Here is a 22325-nt window from a genome sequence, read left to right as displayed (position 1 = left end):
GGAAGCTCCAGAAATGTTTTGTGGACCTGACTTTCCATCAGTGGGGAGGAGTTAATGACTTAATTTACATGTTTGAGTGAACTGTTCCTTTAATAACTTTTTCTTTAATAATCGGCTTTGTGCAGTTTCTGCATCTCAGTGTGCAATAGTGTAAATATCTTTAGGGTTTTTGTTTCTTATTTCTATTGTTTATACTGTTTCTGCTGCTTTTTTACTTATATTTTCTATATTTTTTACTTATTTATTATTGTTGATAATGGATGTTCTTTATTTTTGCTGTCCCCTTTGCTCCTGTAATATTGCAAATTTCCCCGTTATGGGACTAATAAAGGATTTTCTTATTTTATCCATTTAATCTTCATTTTGGGTGAACTGTTCCTTTAATGAGTTTATCGTGTTGTGTTATGCACCAAAACAAATTCATTTTCAGTGAAAAACTGTTAATGCAATAAACGATTGTGATTGTGAGGTCAGGGGCTTTTAACGGACTTAATTGGCCTACCTGTAGATGTGACGTCACCCTCTGTGTGCAGAGTGTTCATACACCTGAGAAATGTTGTTAGAAAAGACTTAAAAACCGATCAATGTATCGGTTAATCAGAAGTTTCAACCAACCTCCGACAGATTGATCCTGGACGTGTTCAGCTTCACTGCAGCAGTCTGAAACCTGGTGCCTTATATAATGACTATTTTTTGACTATCAGAAGTGGCCTCATTCCCACACAAACACACACACACACACACACACACACACACACGCTCCGTCTGAAGCAGACAGGCGGTGGTATTATCAGGAGAGAAGGTCCAGCTCTGCCGAGACTGCACAAATCTCCCATCCCAGAGTTGTGTTTGAGTGCACGTGGGCGGTTCTACTGTGTGTGTGTGTGTGTGTGTGTGTGTGTGTGTGTGTGTGTGTGTGTGTGTGTGTGTGTGTGTGTGTCCCAGCCTCCGTGGGAAAGCTCGAGCAGAGGAGGAGGAGCAGGAGGAGGAGGACACACCGGTCATCAGCCCAGTCTGCAGCCGACACACGGGCCACCTGCCCCGGACTATTTACCGAACACACACCGCTGGGAAATGAACTCCTGGAAGCTCCGGACAGATGTTTTCTTTTCTTGACTTTTTCAAACTTTAAGCAGTTTGACTGGAAGATCTGCGTCGTGTTCACCAGTTTCTGCTGATATTCTTCTGTCGGAGGGATCATTTAATTCATGATTGCGCAGGAAGGAAATTAACCTGGAATTAACCAACTTTAAAAATCACTCCAATTCTCCTTTAATAATCCTGTAAGAGCTCATCAGTGACTTTACGTTGGTTTACAATAGTCTGATTTCACTTCGGGGCCTCTGAGACATTCCTGTAGTCCACCTGTGTCCAGTCACACTGAGTGTTTCACTCCTGTAGTGGCATTTATCTGTTCATTTTCTCGATAGAAGTATAAATCAGGGGTCGGGAAGTGTTGGGGCTTTTTTTGTTCAGAGGTGAAGAAACTTTGTTCCGGACTTTAACAAACCTCCACACCTCCACGTCTCCTCCCAAGGAGCTCTCCCCGCCGTCCAGGCACCATGAAGCGGCCTTATGAGGACAGCAGCTCGGCAGAAAGTGACCTGGAGGAGCCGATCGATGTGGGCAGAGAGAGCGTTTATCCAGAGTGAGTCAGGAGCAGCGTTACACTGCGTTACACTGGTACTCATCATGATTCAGTGTTTCTAGAAGAACGTGCATACAGGGCTGGGAAGTAACTAAGTACTCAAGTACTGCACTTAGGGACAATATTTCCGCTTTTTGATAATTTACTCCACTACATTTCAGAGGCATTTCATGTTACTCCACTATATTTACTTCAGAGCCTTAAGCACTAGTTACTTTGCAGATTCATTGAAAGTGATGACCGCATTAATGCATCAAAAATTACATGTAATCCATTACTGTATATTATGAAATGAGTAATTGATTTTGATACTGTGATTACATTTTAATGTTATTTATTTAAGTAAAAAAATCAATGCAGGACTTTTAATTATAGTGTAGTATGTCGTCACTGTGACACTGATGGAATGTAACTAATTACATTTACTCAAGTACTGTACTTCAGTACAGTTATGAGGTGCTTGTACTTTTCTTGAGTGCTTTTACTCCACTACATCCCTTCAGATTCACTTACAAAATATAATTAACAAGTAAATGGTTTACATTATTGTTGTTATAGATTAAAATGTTTAAGTTATTTAAAATTAGCTTTATGATGGCATCAATAATTACATGTAATCCATTACTATATATTATGAAATGTTTCATTACTTTTGATACTTTAAGTATATTTTAATGCTAATATTTTTGTACTTTTACTTTAGTAAAAAAATATCATAAATGTATGACTTTTACTTGTAGTGTAGTATTTCTTCACTGTAGAATGTGGAATGTAACTAAGTACATTTACTCAAGTACTCTTCTTAAGTGCAATTTTTGAGGTACTTTCCATTTTATGCTACTTCATACTTCCACTCCACTACATTTTGGACACACAAATTGTTAATTTTTTTTACTTGCCTACAATTTTTTCTTTAGTTACTAGTTACTTTGTAGACATCAGAGCCAAAGTAGTGTATTTTTTCTAATTAATTCATTGTTAAAATCAAACAGATTAAAATAAACAAAACAAAACCTTTATAAATGCTGAATGTTGGATCGGGCTCACAGTATATGTAAATGTAGGCTATGTATATAACTTACCTTTACTTGTACTTTTGATATTTAACTGCATTTCTTGCCAGAAAAAATCCTTTTTATACTTAAGTACATTTCATTTCAGATACTTTAAGACTTTAACTCAACTTCTTTTAACATCATACATTTACTTTTTCTCAAGTATGACTTCTGGATACTGCTTTTACTCAACTACATTAATTTCAAAGCTTTAGTTACTAGTTATTAGTTACTTTGCAGATTCAGATACAAAATGTAAATAAAAAATAAAACGTGTACAGTATTATTAAAGATTAAATCGTGTAAACAATTTAAAATGAGCTCCTATTTGATCAGCTGCAACATTAAAGTGATGAACACAATGAATAAATCTGCTAATTACCTTTAATCCAATATTATAACTGGATTATAGTTATAATATAGTTGATACTTAACTGTATATTTTGATGCTAATCCTTTTGTACTTTTACTTAAAAAATGAATGCAGGACTTTAACTTGTAGTATTGCAGTATTTCTACACTGTAGTAATGGTACTTTTACTTGAGTAAAAAGATCTGAGTAGCTATTCCACCATTGCCTGAATATAACTTCAAAAGCATTCATTACATTTATTTTATTTAATGAAGTCTGGTGTGGTTTCACTTCATAATGTTCAGATTATAACTCATGTCTGCAGCCTTATTATTAAAATGAAGCTGTCAAGATGATTAAATTGAGTCATTCCAACATTTACAGTTAACAACGCCCTTTGAAAGTACCATTTTGTTTCAGTGATGTTCTGTCAGAAATTGATCGAACCCTGAAGAAAGTCTGCCTGCTTCATCAAAAAATATTGGACAACAAAAAGAAATAGAAATAGAAAGACAGATCAACATGGGTAAAGAATATGACGCTGTATCTGTAGAATATGCAGTAGAGACTCCAACTAAACACGTTGTCATCTTGTTCCCCAACATCATTTAAAACCCTCCAACAGCTGTTAACTACAGTTTACTTCTGTTAAGTTTGGCTAAAAGATTATGTAGACTAGGTGTTCTGCGCTGCTCGTTACTGATGAATGAAATAACCAAACAGAAAGAATCAAAACTGTTGATTAAAAAGAAACAAATCAAAGTGAGACGTCGACAGTTTTTAGACTTTCTTGATGCTGTTCGATATCCTCAGTCTGAAGTTATTTTGTGAAGAAGGAGTTTCTCAAATATCCTCTTCGGCTCTTATTATTTACTCTCTACATGTCCTACGTTTCCCACAATCCCTATGAAACATGGGCTTTTTCAGCAGATGCAAGTGGGAAGCAGCGGTGGGAGAAGTATTCACATATTTGACTTAAATCAAAGACAAAAACCAGAGTGTGTTAATTCTTCATTACAGGTTAAAGTCCTGCGCTGAAGATTATATGTGCAGTACAGTCGGCAAAGTACCAACAATTCAAGTACTCATAATGCAGAGAAATGGCTTCATGTTATAATACATATTACAAAGTTTATTATTACGAGTGATGAATGAATATATCAGCAGCATATTCCTGCTGCAGCTGGTCGAGGTATATACTGTTGGTATAGTTTGAAATATAACAAAGCATATAGCGGTCTATTTTATAAACTAATTATCAGAGTTCTTCGTAAAATTAAAGAGCCATAATCATTTTTGTTCAGCACTAGCAGCTGTTAAAAAATACAAAGTAAAAAGTACAATATTTGCCTCTTAGTTGGAGTAGAAATAAGAAGCATAAAGCAGAAATATTTGAGTAAATGCAGCTCCTGCTGCAGTGAAACATCTGGATGTGATGTCTGAATAACAAAAAACACATTAATAAGAGACAGAGATGTTATCCAGAAATTCATTTTCACTTTTTGTTCCTACAAATCCTGAGAGAAAGAAAAACTCACACCCACTCATGTTCTGATACTAACAACTAAATAACATGTTTGTCTTTTTGTACCAACTGCAGGTTTTATTTGTTTTATGTCTGATTTGTTCTTTTTGCAGCAGCCAGGCCCTTTTTCTCTCAGTCTCTGTCATTTCTTCTGGATTAATCCTCTGATAAACCACTGCTGTTCAGCTGTGGGTCAAACGTGGTTATTTAACAAATTTATTTGATTATCATGTTGTCTTCAGGCATGTGAAGACGTCCTATATAAGATGTGGATCACCGACCACGACCACTCAAGTGATGGCGAGGAAGAAACGCAGAGGGGTAAATTATTATCTGTGCTAATAAAGGAGTATTTTCACTGGTTTTACTGTTCAGAGACAGTTTGAACTTTTTATTGTTTTCTTTTATTTGTCAGATTATCGAGAAGAGACGCAGAGACAGAATCAACAACAGTCTGTCGGAGCTGCGGAGGCTCGTCCCCACAGCATTCGAGAAGCAGGTGAGAATCTGTTTCTGAAGAAAGGCAGTGAAGGTTCACCACGAGAGCCAATAAATAGACTCCTTACTGCTCAGAATTCACTTTCTGATCAGATCTTCTTGGTTTAAGACCCAGTCAGACAAGAAGGTAGCAGGTCAGGTGAAGTCAATCCAGCTAACTGACAGGGAGCTAACACGCTCACTAGCTCAGTTGCTAACAGACAATGATGACATTAGTTTGTTACCAGAGACTTCTATAAACCATTCCTCCAAACTGGATGGTACAAATCACCTCATAAGCTACGACAGAGTCTCCATTTTGGGTTGTTTGTGCTCAAAGGTCAGCAAGAAACTTTGTTTATATGTGGCGGACCCTGCCACCTTTCTAGCTTCAAACAGTGTTCTTGGACCTTATTTTCCTCTGAGAACAGCTTGTTTATTCACTTATGGAAAAAATAAAGATATCTGTATTTGTATTATTTCCTCATTAATATTGTAAAGACCAAAATTCTGAGTTGGAATTTCTTCTCCAAAACTACATTGTGCTCCTTTAATGTTAACTTTCATCCGCCATGTTTCAGTGTCATATGACATCAACTCTGCACCTCGTGTAACATAAATTTTGTTGTTCAGGAAACAGGAGTTTTCCATCACCACATGAACCCACAGTCAGTCCTCTGCAATATGGATCCTGCTTTAACTGTTGGTTTGTTCCATCAGGGTTCAGCTAAGCTGGAGAAAGCAGAGATCCTGCAGATGACTGTGGACCATCTGAAGGTGCTGCAGGCCACAGGAGGGAAAGGTAACCACAACATATCTGCTGCCTGGAAATGAAAAGTTGAGCCATCTTTTTTTGTGGTCTGGAGTGAAGGACAATAAAGTTACCTGAACATGAGAGAGATTTAAAAAGTTGGATCTCTTTTAAACAGCAGAGCAACATCGGAACACATATAAAAGCTTTATCAAAAGATCTAAAGTTTCCAGTGTTCGCTCAGTTTGCTCATAGGTCTACTCCGTCTCATTCACACAGGCTCACCTGCTGTGCAAAGCACAAGTCTAACCATCAGCTCTACCTGCTGAGCCAAAGCTGCCTGAAACATAGACATAGTGTGTCTCAGACCAGCAGACCACTGGGACAACACAAAGACTTCTCTGTGATGTTCTTTGCAGCAAAAGTACAAAATACAGTTTGTTCTTCAGTCGTCCATTGTGTTTATGATGCGTTCAAGAGCAACTTTTGACAGATGACGTGAGGTGACGTGTCAGTCACTCGTTTATTGAAGTCCGTTCGGTTTGTCAGAGCGTCAGTGTGGACGTGATGTCAGTCAAACAGCCCGTCAGTGTGTGTGTGTGTGTGTGTGTGTGTGTGTGTGTGTGTGTGTGTGTGTGTGTGTGTCTGAGAGACAGAGGGAGGTGGTGAGTCCATGGGAAAACGCTGCAGGGATAAAAGCACCACTTGACCCTGAGCAGCGCTGTTTGCTTTCATAAAGCCAGCGGGGTGGGGGGGGTGAGATGGGGGGGTGGGGGGGGACGTGTTAGGGAGGGGGAGAGGGGCTGAGGGTCAGTGTGGGCTGCATTCACAGGCCGCCTCTCTGCAGTGTTTGTTTGGGTTTACCAGAAGCAGCAGCGTGTTTTTCATCAGTTTGTCTTTAATGAATTCATATAATCAAACATATCTCTCTCTCTCTCTCTCTCTCTCTGTCTCTCTCTCTCTGTAGGTTATTTGGACGCCCACGCTCTGGCCCTGGACTTCCTGTCTCTGGGATTCAGGGAGTGTGTGACGGAGGTTTCCCGCTACCTGAGTGCCGTGGAGGGCCTGGACTCCAGTGACCCCCTGCGTTCCCGCCTCCTCTCCCACCTCACCTCCTGCGTCTCCCAACGCGAAGCCGCTGCCCTCACCATGACCTCCCACCTGCCTCATCACCACCACCAGCAGCCTCACCCTTTACCTCACCCCTTCCACCCACACCACTGGGCCGCGGCAGCTGCCGCCGTCGCCACCGCGGCTGCATTTCGCCCAATGCCGGCCGCGTCGTACGGACTGAGCGCGATTCCTGTTTCTCCTGATGCTGGAGGAGGTGGAGCCCCCCAGAGGTTGGTGGAGTTATCACAGCGTAGCATAGCCGCCTCTTTTTCCTCCTACGCTGACTCCACCACCTCCTCCTCTCCTTCCTCCTCTTCCTCTTCTTCCTCATCTCTCGTGCTCCCCTGCACCCCCGCCCCTCTCTCCGCCTCCCTCCTCTCCCTCTCAGCGTCGTTTCCCATCAGCCTCCATGGAGGTTTCCCCATCGTCCCTCCTTCCTCTTTCACCTCCACCACTGCCACCGCCAGTCCTCCCATCACCTCCTCCTCCTCCTCCTCTTCCTCCTCCTCCCAGACTCCTCACAGCAGCAGCAGCAGTAAACCCTATAGACCGTGGGGAACTGAGGTCGGAGCTTTCTGACGGTTCGACCGACTGACTTCACTGCAGACTAACTCCTGACCTGTTGACCAACTGACAGTTTTAACAGCCTGGAAACACGTTAACCACGCGTGAACAAACTACCTACTACTGTCTCACTGACACAAACAACTGATTTATTAACTCGTTAACCTTTGGGGTGTTTTTGACTGTTACCTGCCTGATTTCACAAAGTCACAAGAACTTCTGAAGCTTCTGCCCAAAGAACAGAAATATAAGTCTTCAATTGTCACCTGACCTCTTTCTATTCAAACTGACTGACCTGTTTAAATATGTTTTACTGAGTTCAACTGATGTTTTACTTTAGCAAACTACGGTGAAGAACCTTTTACCCCTGTAGACTTGACCTCCAAGAATCTCCCAAAGAGACCACCTGTGACCTGTTTGTCCACATTTATTGTTCTCTAACTGGGTGATGTTCTTTATTTTTATCTCATCACAAACACAACCAATGAAAAGAAGCCAAACCGTCGACCAATATTGCTCCTAACAAGCACTGTGTGTTTATCAAAGGCAGAGGTGGCAAAAGTCCACACTCAAGTACAGATGCTCAAGTAAAAGTAATAAAGTTCAACCGTACAACCTCCGTATTCCTACACACATTCCTGCTGCGCACTGTATTACGCCTCAAATCAGCGACCTGGGTCAGAGTTTTAGCACCAACAATGTATATAGCCTGCACTCAAACAGATATAAATTCTTTTTGGCTAAAATACGTCTAGCTGTCTGTACCGTTTAGCAGTACAGTGCTCTGCTTCTCCACACAGGGGGAGAGCTGATGGTCAGCTAGTACCTCATACAACCCCACATCACAAGACCCCAACCATCACTTGAAGGCCACTGACCAAGCTGCCAGATCTGACGGGTGGGGAGTGGGAACGTGTTGATGCTGCAGCGACAGGCTCAAGATAATTTCCTGTTCTCTGTCTGTTTCTCTTGGTGTGCACTGATTCGCTGAGCTGAACATCCAATCAGAGTGATTTCTCTCACCGACTGGCTCCACTGCAGGTTCAACATGCCCACACTACCACACTATTTACAGTAGTATGCCAGGAAAACATTTAGTATATGATTACGAAGGATGTGAAGTGCAGTATGCCAAAATTACCAGGATGTACTTTTGCAGAATGCGAGCCAGCATGCTTTTCTAGCTGTTCTGACCCATAATCCTCTGCGCAGCGGAAGATATGTCACCTACGTCACAGTGTGTTACACGAACACAGCCAAGAAAGCACAAACATTTGACAAAATGTCAGACACTGCAATGACAGATGAAAGCACATTTAACCAACCAGCCGATGTTCTGATCTCTCTAGTTTACTTTACTCCAGAATAGTGATTATAACAGCAGAGAAGAGGTTTGGACTGACAGCCAGTTCCTCCTGGAGGTGAGGACAAGACTTCCAAGGCTAAAAAGCTTCTCCACGGGCGGACTGAATGGCAGCAATTTTTTACCAGTAAGGGATTACTTTTATGAAAAACTAACTAAATAACAGATGAATTGCAGAACTAACGCGTTACTTTATATCTACATTACAAAAAAGTATTCTGAGTACTCTAACGGATTACTTTGTAACAAGTTACCGCCAACACTGGAGATGGATATAGGGGCAAGAGGGTCAAAGTTCAAGGCGCACTGTCATGATGAAGTAGTATGTCCCAGTTGTATACATGCTGCAGGCAACAGTATGTACTTTGTAAGGGCAGCTGCGATTCAGAACGCACCCATGCTCAGTGGGCCGTAAAGTCGCCGACAAGGCCGACTGGAGCCAATGGAGTGAGAGACATGGCTAAAAAAAGGGCTGCAGACGTTCACCTACAGCCGACTGTCGGCCTGGTGTGTCGAGGTTAGTTTGGATTCTTTTCATGGATTTCGTGACAATAACAAAAAGTAGAATTAGACCGGATCTATCCAACTTAAACACTATGTGACTATGTGAACCAAAGTTTGCCTCTGCGAGAATCGACTCACTGATGTTTAACCCAGCTAACAAGAATGGACAACTTTGACCCGCTACACCTGCGGAAACCAGTATAATCCCAGACAGCTGTATGTTCAGACTGGTGCAGACTGGGATGAAGATTAACACCATAACACTGATGATGAAACTCATGAAACCTTTTCCACTTGTTTTGTTATCTGCGTTTACATGTAAACCCGTCACTGAAATCTGACTGCTGTGTGCCTTTTTACAAATAAAGATGAAGTAACAATAACGCTGCTGTCATGAAACATGCAGCTGTTAACGTTTCTTTCTTTTATGCCTGTGGGATCATTAGTTTTGCTTTTAAGTTTCAATCTGGGAGACAGTTCCACATCTTAAAGCAGCAATGTGGAACTGGTCGTTGGTTTATGTTAGCGGACTCAAGTCCTTCACACGTACATCCACAGTCCAGCAGCATTAGAAAGCTTCAACAAATCATCCACAGGCTTGTATCAACAACCAAGAGAGACGGGACGGTCTCACACTTTCACATCACATTAATCCACTCACATATGGCCACTAAAAGAGGGTTGAATACATGTACAGTAAGTTGCTAATTACCAGTGTGTTTATAAGTTTCAGATACTTAAAGGAATAGTTCAACACTTTGGATAATGCACTTACCAGCTGAGATGAGAAGAGCAATACGTATCTAAGGTCTGTGCGCCAAGTGTGGAGTTAGAGGAGGTGATTAGCTTAGCATAAAAACGGGAAACAGGGTCAAACAGCTCGCCTATCTCAGTGCTAAAGTGAACATGCTGCTGTTCAGCCTGCTGCAACCACTGTGTGACTGTTTCCTGCATTCGGGTGACATTAAAACATTTTAACAGCATTTTTATGTAAATTTCGATTTTTTAAACTTGCAATAGTAATAAGTAATATTTTTCACTTTTCATTCATTCATTTTTGCCCTTTAGAGAGTCTGTGCACGCCACTGCTCTGTCTGTCAGCCTCTCGATGGGGACTGACGCAGGGCGACCCCCATGATTGACAGAAATCATGTGGCAGATTTTACTCCTCCTTTCCTTTAAAACGTTTTGTGAGAAAAATGAATTCTTCTCTTCAAGAATATTGCATTAACATTCAACTCACATCAGTGATCAGCTGTCTGCGAAGACATGTCCGTAAGCAGTAGGCACGTGTGGACCGATGAGGAGACCAAACAATTCCTCTGCCTCATCCATAAAAGGAGCAACTGAACAGCAGACTACACATTGTACAGAGCCAGAAACAGGAGATCACTGAAAGTGGAAAAAGTTTGAAAATGGGGAGATATACTGGAGAATTGTGACCCTAGGTCGAAAAGCTCCAGAACTGCTAAATGGACCTTTTGGTGAGACTGTTGTCTACATGATTCAATTCATCTGCAAAACAAAATAATTTCCCCCTTAAATTCCTTAACTTCATGCGAGTAACCACACTGCTGCCCCAACACACACACACACACACACACACGTTAATCCACTCCTTCTTTGCCTTCATCTTGCAGTTGATTTACACACTGAAATCACGGCTGCAGCCGTTAAATCCTCCCAGAGAAGAAAACGGCGTCACTTCCAGCTGAATGGAGGATTAAAGGCTGACAGGCCTGGGAACAGCTCCGCAGGCCGTAAATCCGCCCCGGTCAGCCGACACGGTTCTCACGCCGGGACGCCGCTTTGAAGTGACCGGCGGTAAATTTAGTGACATGAGCCGGTCAGCACTTTACATACAGACACACAGAGAGGCAGACAAAACAGACAGAAAGCGTATGAAGAGACACTAGAGGAAGAGGCTTTAACTGGCCGCTAAATGCCAGAAGAGGTTAACGCTTGGTTCCTTCAGTAGATTGTCTTTTCATGATTTACAGTTACTCACAGGTTATGTTATTTCTCTCAGTTTTAAAGGATACTATAACTGTACAGTACTGTCATAGTAACATTTCCACCTATTTAGAATTGCACTTCACATTAGCCATCTTTCCATAAAATGTCAGGTGAATTTTATGCAAACTTTTGAAAGTTCGCAAAAAATACACAAAATCATAATGTGAATATGGTGCGTTGATGAATTGTTTTGAGCCAATGAAGTAGGCTACATAACACGTAATTCCATCAGAGGATGACGCGGTGTAGGCTACGTGGCTACATGGCTACGTCATGGATGTGAAAGTAAACAGAGGCTAGAGGTAAACAAACCAGGGGACAAAATGGAGAGAGGTCTTCAGGAATTACTTTGTATAGGGCAATTTGTATTAATTAACCAACATTAATGTTAGCTGTTAAAAGACATCAGCCTCGGCTTTGTGTTTAGTGCCAATCAGCAAATGTTAGCATGCTAAAGTTCAACGCCAGGATGGTGAATATGGTAAATAATACACCTGATGAGCAGCATGAGCAATATCACTGTGATCGATATCATATGTGTTGGAGCAGGGTTTGTAATATTTAAATATTTTTATAAAACTTTTAATAAAACTGTCACACTTTTCAACACTTCAACAGACTCAATAAAAGAAACAATGAACACTTCCTCTCTCTTTTTTTGGAAAAGGTTACAAAAAGCAGAGCAATATAACAGAAAACAAAATGAATAATGTCAGCACTCTTATCCAACCATGATGCCCTGAGTATTTCCCTGAGCGTCGCTGCTTTAAGATGTCATTAAGGAGACCATGTTGTTCGGACTTAAGATCTCAATCCAGTAGCCGTCAGGATCCTGAATGAAGGCCAGATCCTTCATTTTACCTGTGAGGAGGGGAACGCGCTGCAAGTTAGTGTGATGGTGAGCACACACATGAACAGGTTTCTTTCTGGGAGGTGAGTCTCATAATGTGACCGCAGTGTGAACACATTTGATGTCACAACAACAAAATACAAAAAGTAAACAAAGTCGACCTTCAATTCTATCACTTTACCCTTTAATTCTAACTTACACCAACCAACAACATCTGGGTGATGTAGAGACATTTCTTAAAATATCATTAGATTTAGTGTTTTTACTGTGGTACAAATAAAACTACTCAACAAGTACAACTGACAGGAATTTTTTTTTTTTTTACAAAAAAAACATTTAACATGAAACATAACAAGTTTAAAGATTTGCTGCTTTTCCTTTATATTATTGAGTAATTTGAAAGCATTTGTAAAGATTTTGAGGCGTGGACTGTTTCCGTGGACTGACAAAACAAGCCTTAGTTTCACAAGAATGTATCTAGAATTTAAATATACCAAATTTTGAGGCCAGTTTGAGCTCTAAAAACCTTATTTTTAATGAAAGAACATCATCAAGCAGGTTCATAACGGCTCAGATAACTACACAATGCCAAGACAAGGATTCAAACGTGCATGCTACATGTTTTCAGTGATGGCAGAGTCCATAGCAACCACCATAACAACAATAGAACATTTTTAATTGCATCTGTAAAATCTGTAAAATTAGTAATAACTAGAAAACTAAAGGCCATACACATCTGCAGAACAAAGATGAATGTAATGTGATGAAAATAAAACATAGGCCCACATTTCTTACCAGAAATACTGACCAGAAAAAAGGGAAAAGTAAATATCTCACAATTTTAGAGCCAATATTTCAAAATAATATTGGTTTGGAGAAAATAATCAGCAGATGAATCCAGAATGAAAATAATCTTTAGTTGCAGACCAACAATCAGTCAAAGCATTACATTAAAGCAACATTATGTACAAATTGGCATTTTGTGGGATTTGGCGCCCCCTACAGTCTCTGTGTGCAACATACAAATCAGGTCTGTAACAGTTTGTCAGACGTAATGTAGGTGCTGACTACAAACAAATCTCATTACGTCTTAACATTGTTATGTGTTGAAAACTAGACATAGAGCAGAAACGAGTGACAGAGTCACCGTTCACCCTGTTACAAGACACTGTACCATCAACATGATTCTGAAGCTGTTAGTTTAAGGGGGAACAATACATAATGTTGCTTTGATGCATGAGTCAGAATTATCTAATGATGTAATATTTAAAAGTTGAACAGTCACAGGCAGGGCCGTAGCCAGGATTTTAGAAATGCTGAGGTCATGCCCACCACCCCCACCCACCCATGAGAAAACATTTTGAAGACTACAGTATAAATCTGTGCACCCCTCTGCATTTTGACAGGACTGATAATCGCTTAGGAAATAATGTCAATTTCAGCAAATAGATGAAAATTGTACCCAAAGACTGACAGAAGTAACAAATATGGCCAATTTTGACTTGAATTAAAAACGTATTTCTTTGGTAAAAAGAACTTACTTACTGACATGAAGCTTTATAATAACCATCATTAATAAATAGTAAATATATAGTTTATTAGATTTAGATCAGTAATTCCACTGTTGACAATGAAATGGTTCATAAATCAATCGTAAAGATTAAAAACACCAGTTGCAGCTCTCTAACGGCCATCCAAATAATTTTCATAAATGAACTACACAGTATTTATTAACCATCTACAAAATATTACGATCATCAATTGCAAATTTCCAATAAACAACTGCTAATAAATAGCGTATAAAGCATTTCATTGCTTGTTAACAGTGAAATAACTACTAACTCAAGTTTAATGAACTAAATATAAATCAGCATCATACATTCTTTATCATAAATTATTGTTTATTTTAATGATATGACAGATATTATAAATTGTTACCAAATATATATTAAGATATCAAAGACACAGAAAAAAATACAGCGGACAAGACCTCAGTGGTAGCTACGGCCCCCACTTTTACTTGTAATAGTGTATTTTTACAGTGTAGTATTAGTACTTTGACTTAAGTAAAGGATTTAATTTGCAGAGTGTCTCATGGTAATTGTTCTTCTGAATTTGTGCTTTATTTAGTTGCATAAGTTGTTAATAAGTGTTGCTGCACATGAAACATGAAGCTATGAGCTGACACGGAAATGGGATTTTTTTTCTCAATAAGAAAACTGACTTCTGACTCTTCTAACAATAATGAAGTACTGACCTGCTTCTGGTGTCTTGACAAATGTCACTCCTTGCTTCTTAAACATGTCACAGGCTGTGTAAACATCAGGAACAGCGATACCAATATGACCTGCAGGAAGACATCAGGTGACAAATTACACCCACACGCAAAGAATACAAAGTGTCGGGGCCACCCACTTCACCTTTTCTCTCAGCTCATCTTGAACAGAAACAACACAACTTAAATCAGGAGCAAATAGTGACAGTGGAAATGTTAAAAGTAATTCAAGATAGTAAAATAATACGAGAATCACCTTATGTATGTACAGTATGTGCCTAATGTAATTACTGTGTGTTTACTACAAGTAAAAACTATATGAACTTGAACTTCTCACCAAATCCTCGTGGTTCGTTGTTCCCATTGTGGTACGACAGACTATCATCCAGCTCTGAACCCCAGTTACTGACAGACAGAGGAGCAAAATTCATTAAAACACTCATTCATCATCATAAAGTGCATGAAATGTGCTCATCAGGTGTTTCAGGGTCTACGTAGTGGTCATCACTCGTACTGCGTGAGCTCTATGGTGGCTCGACGGGAGAAAGTCCACGCCGTCCTCTCTTTGATGTCGGCAGGAATGTCCGACTTTTCCTCGTAACCAAGGAAGTAGAGGGTGAAACGCATCGAAGGGAAGTCGATTTTCTGGAGCAAGCTGGAAACCACAGAGGAGCCCAGCGGTTAATGGAGGACTGTTTCTACATGTGGACATTCTGATCCACATGTGAATAAAAAGCAAATTGCTTATAAATTTACATGATTTACATGTGAAAATGTCAAATTCTTATGTGGACATTTTCGTTCACATGTGAAAAAAGCCAATCACTATTTTTTTATGATCTCAGGTGCCATATTTTACTTGTAAAAATGAAGCCAATCACTTGAGAAAATGCCCAGTACACACGTGACATTATTTTATTTGCATGTTCAAATATTAGTTCACATGTGAAAATAGCCAATCGCCATTGAAAATGTTTTAAATATGTGAAATTTTCAATGTAGGAAAAAAAAATTGTATGTGCTCTCATGTGCCATAATTTACTTCCACATGTAGAAATTCTCATACACAAGAAAATGTCTAGTTCATGTGACATTATCTATTTTCACTGTTAAAATTGTATTTCACGTGTGAAAATGTGGAATTCACATGTAAACAGGCAAATTTCATGTTATATCTTATGCCATGTTTTGTTTCCACGTGGACATTTTCATTTAAATGTAAAAAGAAAGCAGGTCACATAAAAAAGAAAATGTCAATTTCTTGTGTGGTTTTTCTCATTTTAGCATTTTATATTTTATTTTCATCATCTTATATTTATTACACATGTGATTTTTTACCTGAATTAAAATAAAAATATGTGGAAAATAAAATAATGTCACAGGGGAACTGGGCAGGGGAATTTCATGTTAATTAATTTGCCATGTTTTGTTTCCATGTGGAAATTTTTATTTCTATCTTTAAAAAAATAAAGCAAGTCATTCAGACAGGGGAATGTTTCATTCATGCATGAAAAAAAGCCAATTACTTGTGGAAATGTGCAGCTCATACATGACATCATTTTATTTTTCACATAGAAAAATGGTCTCGTGAAAATTTTCATGTAACAAAGCACATTCATGTGATTTCATGTGACAGCAAATCACATATGAATGTATATAATTAATGTATTAAAATGTTAATGTGTTACATATAAAATTTGTATTCTTATGTGAAATAAGCCGATCACTTGTAAAAATGTCCAATGTTACATTATCCTTGTGTCACATAAGGGTGACAGTCATACAGGATCTTCCTAACACAGAAGAATAACAGTTTGACATCACATTGCTTGCAGAGCTTGATCAGCCTGAGGACTCACGTCATGCCCAGGATTCCAGTGTAGAATTTTAGAGATCTTGCTGGATCTTTGACCCTCAGCATAGTCTGCTGCATCATGTAGTCCTGCAAAGACCAAGAGAAGTAAATGATGATCAAATAAATCTTTGAATAATTTATTTGAATAATTTTATCAGCAGTAGCTGTTTGGAATTTATGCTGTTTTTCATACAATATATTGTTAAAATATAACCATGCATGGATATGCAAAAACATTTTAAGTAATACTAGGTGCTATATCGTAGGCAACTGGACTTTCACCTTTCATCCCAGAGGCTTCTTCAGTTCTAACTAACTGGAGGAGTTGGCAGGCTTTTAAACCCTGTGTGGGAGTGTCCTTACAGAGTTGTTAAGATCACGTATGAGCTCTGACTTTCAGAGTCATTAGGGCTTCTTGTGGGTCGTTGGTCAAACCGGCCTTCATGTGAGTTGCTAAGGCTAGGTTAGCCCAGGTGTGAATGGCTGTTAAGCCGGGGAGAGAACTCACTTAGGCCACCTCCTCTGTTCAAAGGCGGTCGTTCCAGTTTGACATGGATAGATTCCTTTACTCCTCTTTCAAACCATCTGTCTTCTCTGGTCAAGATGTTTGCATTGTTGTCCTCAAAGGAATGATGTTTCTCCTTCAGATGTCAGTGGACAGCAGAGTCTTGACCTGAGGAGTTGTGTTTTGCCATTCATTTATGAAGAGGTTGTTTTGTCTCCCCAGTGTACAAATCTGTGCAGTCCTGGCTGCACTGAACAGCATAAACTACATTACTCTGCTTATGCCTGGGTGTTTTGTTAGGATGGACAAGTTTCTAAAGTGAACCAGGATATGATGTTTATGAAAGATCCTCCTGAGTTTCTCAGATGTTCCTGCAACATAAGGAATGACGATGTTGTCACGTTTTCTTGTCTCCTCCTCTCTGTCTGCTCTGGATCTTTAGGAGGTTTTGACAAAGGTCCAGTTTGGGTAGCCAAACCCCCGGCTTGTGCTCTAGTGGGTGATGAGAAGTAAACAGCAATTACTGATCTGTGTGTGTAGGTTTTCTGTAAACCTCAATGTTGAGGCTTCTGTCTTCTTCAATGTGTACTGCACAGTCCAAGAAGGGTAGACTGTCTCCTCTGATGTCTTCCCGTATGAACCTAATGTTATTGTCCACAGCATTTATACTGTATGTTCTGTGAAGGCTTCCACTTCCCTTGCTCTGATTTTGACCCAGGTGTCGTCCACATACCTGAACCAGTGGCTAGGAGCAGTTCCTGTGAAGGTAATCAAGGCTCTGCTCTCAACTTCTTCCATGTAGAGGTTGGCCACTATTGGGGACACATCGGTGAGCCCTCTACACTGAAGAAGTGTAGAGGGTTTCACCTCTCATCAGTTGCCTACGATACAGCACCTAGATTTACCGTGACCTAGATGACTGAAAACCTAAGTCTATTACCTGAAGTAATAGATTTTTAAACACATATCAATATATATTACCAATGTTTTATCAAAATGTAAATTATATCTATATTTTGTAATGTATTCTTGACAATGTATGGCAAAATATATGTATATTGAAATGTATATTTGACATATTACAATATATGTCAATATATTCTTGGTCTGTAAGGGATTCTACACTGTTGTAGTGTTCTTTTACTTAAATATAAGGTCTGAGTACTTATTTCACCCCTGGTCAGAGAATTTTTCTCCGAAAGTTTTTCTGACACGTTATAACTGAGGTGAATGGAATTCAATGTGTGGTCCTTCAAAAATAACAATAGATATAATTAAACATTTCTTTACAGAAGCTGTGTTTCTCTGGATCATCTCCAAACCTCACTGTAAAGGGTTGGTCTTTAGCTTTCACATGTAAAGGTCAGGCTGTGTTTACGGGATTATCCAGTAATAATTACTCTGCTCTGGTAAGACAACTTGTTGTTTAGTTTTGTAAATGTCACCTGAGCTTTCAGCACCATGAATTAAACTGCATTCACTGCCTTCCCACTGAGGTGGAAGCAGAAATCTCTGAAACCAAAACTATCTCCATGAGAACACTGGAGTTATCACATGTTTTATGTAATCTGGGTCTCTGACTCTGACTCTGCTCTGTTTTTAGCCCGTGTACAACTTTAAATCCTGTTCTGTATTTGAAGTAACCGCTCCTGAGAGTGGAGGCTTCTGCAGCTCAAAAGACGTCTTGTACAAACTATCACTGTGGCCTGCAGGCATCTGCAGCTCTGAAGTCACAGACGAATAACTGCCAACAGGTTGTACTGCATTACAGCCTGGATCTCCTGCCACAGCAGAGAAATACATTAAACTAAATCCATTTAAAATAAAGTAGATAATATGATAATATAAACCAAACGGTCACCTTGGTGATGGGTTCTCCTTCTTTACAGGCAGCACTCACAGCCTCGTCAGACAGTCCTCTGTTCGCCATGGCTCTCAGATCAGACTGAATGAACATTCAGGTTTCTCAACACACCTCTGTGCTGCCTTCAAGTGCTCCTCGTAAATGTCAAATGAATGCTGAAGCTCTTGAGTAAAACAGAGTAAGTCAAATCATCCATGCGTTCATCTCATGTTGCCAATTGTGCAACTTACACATCTCCTGAACAACATTTAGAGAATCAGAGTCAGTTATTGGCATTTTTTAGTCTCACATGTTTTGTCTTCATTTTGTATTTCAGATATTTTATTTAAAAACATAATATGTAAGATTTCTGCAATAAAACATCTAAATAAGACAAGACCTTTGTTGTATATGTTTTTGAGATGTGTTCGTACAGAGAAATCCACAAGTTTACTGAAGGTAACGGTGCGTTTCATTTCGTCGCCTGTCTCTGTAACTTCTAGGAGAGAGTCAGAGAGTGAGGAAGGAAGTCAGAGAATGAGACTAAACATAATGTGAAGAAAACTTTAAAACATTACTTTGTCTGAGTCACGTCAGATAGATTTTCATCAGCAGTGGTGGTTGTTTGATGGTGTGTCCTTTTCCTACTCGCATGAGTTTGATTGGCAGGATTGTCTGTGTTTGTTCACCCCAAATAGCAAGATTACTTTACTGTAAATTAGCATTAAGATACAAAGCATCAGCACACAACAAGGATGTGTGTCTGTTTGAATCCAGGTGAACCTCTGATTGAACTCAGCACTCAGCAGAGACTCTGGTTCTCTCTCTTTTTCTTCCCCTCTCCTCTCTGTAACATTACGTTCATGAAGTAAAGTACATTTCCCCTCCAGCAAAAAAGAAGAAAAATATCATGATGATAAATAAATTGCTGTAATTTTTTCTTGCTTTCCAACGAAAGAAAATTATCTTTTTCTAAGGAGAAGCTGGGCACAATTATTTTAATCAACTGTGAGCTGAGACGAAATGTATCTAAACCTTGAGCGTTAAATTCACTTTTTAACACTTTCATTCTTCTGCATTTCTTACTGTTATAATGTGTTTTTATTTCATTGCTGTTTGAGACATGGTAGCGAAGTCAGATATTCCTGGTGTAGACATTTCCGACAGAACCTGAAGGCAGCAGGGTTTTTATTACCCAGGTGTTTCTGTTGAGGGGATTGGTAACAGCACAGCTGCTGCCTTCAAAGCAACACCCACAGGATTCATACAAACTGCCACCAGGCGAGCAGAGATCAGGACTGCAAATAAGATTCCAGTGAACAGTTGAGTCTGTGCCGGTGACAGCATCACACAGATATTAAACCTGCTGCACAGAGCTTCAACAAACTGAGGAAATAATCTTACGATTAATAATCTGAGTCAAACACCCTCGAGATAATGTAATAACCACCTTGTCTGTCAACATAAATTACGATGAGCCGACGCCCATCATGTTTGCTTGTTGTTGTAACCCCTGAGGTGGAACGTTCAGGTAGAAAAATGCAGTTAACACGAGCTGCAGGTCTGAACAGGTACAGAGACATCTGGGTGAGGGAGGATGAGCGAGACTGGAGACTCGTCCCAGTTCTGGATCAGATTTAAAGCCACTAAACCCCCTCACACCCTCACAGTGAACACACACAGGTTCAGGAAGCACGCAGCGTGAGAAACACATTATATTTGGACTCTTTGGTGTGTTGGTGTGTTGTCTTCCTGTTCTGTCAGCGCAGACAGTCAAGATCCAGATCTGGTGAAGGTGCTTTTAGCTACTCTCTGGGTCAGATAACTTTGAAATGTAGTCAGTTACTGAATATAATTAACATGGCAATCTGATTACTCAGTATTGTAAGAGGTATCCAGAAGTCATGCTTGAGTAAAAGTAAATTAATTTGAAAATAAGCTACTTTGGCTCTGATGCAGCATGTTATCTGCAAAGTAACTAGTTACTAAGGTTTAAAAAACTATGTAATAGAGTAAAAAGAATAATATTTGCCTCCAAAACCTGAAACTTGTACTTAGTGTACTTGAGTAAATGTACTTAGTTACATTCCATCACTGCGTTGTAAGAAGTATTCATGAACCACGAGTTGCTTCAGATTGCCACGAGCACTGTTTATGGATTAGTGTAATAACCTGGAGCCTCAGTTTAGGTGAAACACACGCCAGTCAAATCCCTGCCTCCACACCTCCAAGTACTCAGCACACTGAGTTTTGGCCGCAGGATCATTCCAGAGAGAGACAGGAGACCAGACAGGCTTTTCACAGTCCTCCTTGAGCCTGAAAGCGATAATATCATTCATGCCCCAGTACATATCTGTCTCGTACACTGCTAACCAGCAGGTACAGATTAAGAGTGCTTTGTTTTTTTGTCCTAGCGCCAAATATCAGTGGTGCTGTTACCTCAACATTTTCCATCACTGTGAATACTTACTACGTACTTACTATACTTACTATTACTTTTACATCTTTAAACAGTTTCAGTGCAAAGCATATTTCATATTCTGCCTTTACAGTTCAGGTATTCAAATCACCCTCACACAAATAACACTGGCTCAAACTACAGGTCTACTGCCTGTATTCTACATGTGGTATGCTGTCAAAAATGTGATATTTATATCTAATTACACGTTTTGGTGGTGACTTCACCAATTTTAAACATTAAAATGTGTTTACAGGTCTTGGGGAGTACAACTGTATATGTGGAGGCAGTTTATCAGATTACATGCAGCTTCCTCTGGAGCCACAAAAGGCTTTATAGTACTTTATTCACACATGCAGTAGTACTCCCCGAGACCTGTAAACACACTCTAATTTGTAAACTTAACCTTGAGAGCATCTTTAATAACACACAGTCATTGAGTCTGTCTTTAATAGAAATATTAAAAATATTGAGTTTGAGGGTTTCTTTTTTTTTTTTTTTTTTTACAGGTGCATGACTTTGGTGCCATCTAGTGGTCGTATCGAGACTGGCAAGTGGACATGTTCCTAGTTAGCTGCGTTGCTTCACTTTTGGATGTGAACTTGTACACCATAATTATTATTAATCTCAATACTACACAAACAGTGCAGTGTTTAGACGCTCTGTTCTCTGGAGGGTGGGTAGCTCTTTAATAATAATTTGACTTTTGATCTCGTAATTTTGATTTTTTTAGTTTTCATCTTTTTCTTCTTTACCTGGTGGAAACAGGCTTCCATAGGATGAGGCAGGCAGGCGCATCCAAAAGCCTCTCTCCCTCTGTCTCTCTCGTTTATTATGTATTTATTGATCTCTGGCCTAACGTTCATTATCTTAGACCCCCACACAGTGAAGATGATCAGTGGAGCTCTGGTAGAAACACCTGCTGCACACACACAACTCCCACAGTTTACACCTGTCAATTCAAATAAACTTTATTGGCATGAGTGAAGTTACATTATTGACACATTAAAAATGACATATTATTGAATGAGGACATTTGACACAAGAAAACTAAATAAATCAATTTGCTGCACAGAATCAGTCACTCGATCACGCACACGCATGCACGCACGCGCGTCACTGAAGGCCATGGAAACAGAACGTTGACCAAAGATATAAAAGCTGCAGCCCG

General features: G+C 39.7%; 2 protein-coding genes across 2 annotated transcripts; one reads left to right on the top strand and one right to left on the bottom strand.

Annotated features, from left to right (window-relative positions):
* Window positions 1-954: 954 nt before the first annotated feature.
* Window positions 955-9409, top strand: hey2 (hes-related family bHLH transcription factor with YRPW motif 2). The gene is made up of 5 exons (XM_084377085.1): window positions 955-1648; window positions 4823-4901; window positions 4996-5079; window positions 5778-5859; window positions 6776-9409. Exons 1-5 carry the CDS (start codon window positions 1563-1565, stop codon window positions 7498-7500), a joined length of 1056 nt encoding a protein of 351 aa, XP_084233211.1. The 5' UTR covers window positions 955-1562; the 3' UTR covers window positions 7501-9409.
* Window positions 9410-12006: 2597 nt separating this feature from the next.
* On the bottom strand, window positions 12007-18791 carry LOC311271470 (lactoylglutathione lyase-like). Its single transcript, XM_084377165.1, has 6 exons — window positions 18715-18791; window positions 16353-16435; window positions 15008-15148; window positions 14831-14898; window positions 14476-14565; window positions 12007-12229 (listed from the first exon to the last, which is right to left on the bottom strand). Exons 1-6 carry the CDS (start codon window positions 18781-18783, stop codon window positions 12135-12137), a joined length of 546 nt encoding a protein of 181 aa, XP_084233291.1. The 5' UTR covers window positions 18784-18791; the 3' UTR covers window positions 12007-12134.
* Window positions 18792-22325: the final 3534 nt, after the last annotated feature.

The sequence above is a fragment of the Pagrus pagrus genome, assembly GCF_965226575.1.
Source record: "Pagrus pagrus genome assembly, chromosome: 16".
Taxonomy (NCBI): domain Eukaryota; kingdom Metazoa; phylum Chordata; class Actinopteri; order Spariformes; family Sparidae; genus Pagrus; species Pagrus pagrus.
This window is presented reverse-complemented; position numbering and strand designations above follow the sequence as displayed.

Bases quoted from the DNA above. Each gene is read 5' to 3' on its own strand.
- LOC311271470 (XM_084377165.1), bottom strand. From the start codon at position 18,783: ATGGCGAACAGAGGACTGTCTGACGAGGCTGTGAGTGCTGCCTGTAAA. The intron at 16,436-18,714 runs GTGACCGTTTGG...TGGTCTTTGCAG, and splicing joins AAGGAGAACCCATCACCAAG to GACTACATGATGCAGCAGAC. The intron at 14,899-15,007 runs GTACGAGTGATG...TCTGTCTGTCAG, and splicing joins GCCACCATAGAGCTCACGCA to TAACTGGGGTTCAGAGCTGG.
- hey2 (XM_084377085.1), top strand. From the start codon at position 1,563: ATGAAGCGGCCTTATGAGGACAGCAGCTCGGCAGAAAGTGACCTGGAG. The intron at 1,649-4,822 runs GTGAGTCAGGAG...TGTTGTCTTCAG, and splicing joins AGAGAGAGCGTTTATCCAGA to GCATGTGAAGACGTCCTATA. The intron at 5,080-5,777 runs GTGAGAATCTGT...TTGTTCCATCAG, and splicing joins CCACAGCATTCGAGAAGCAG to GGTTCAGCTAAGCTGGAGAA.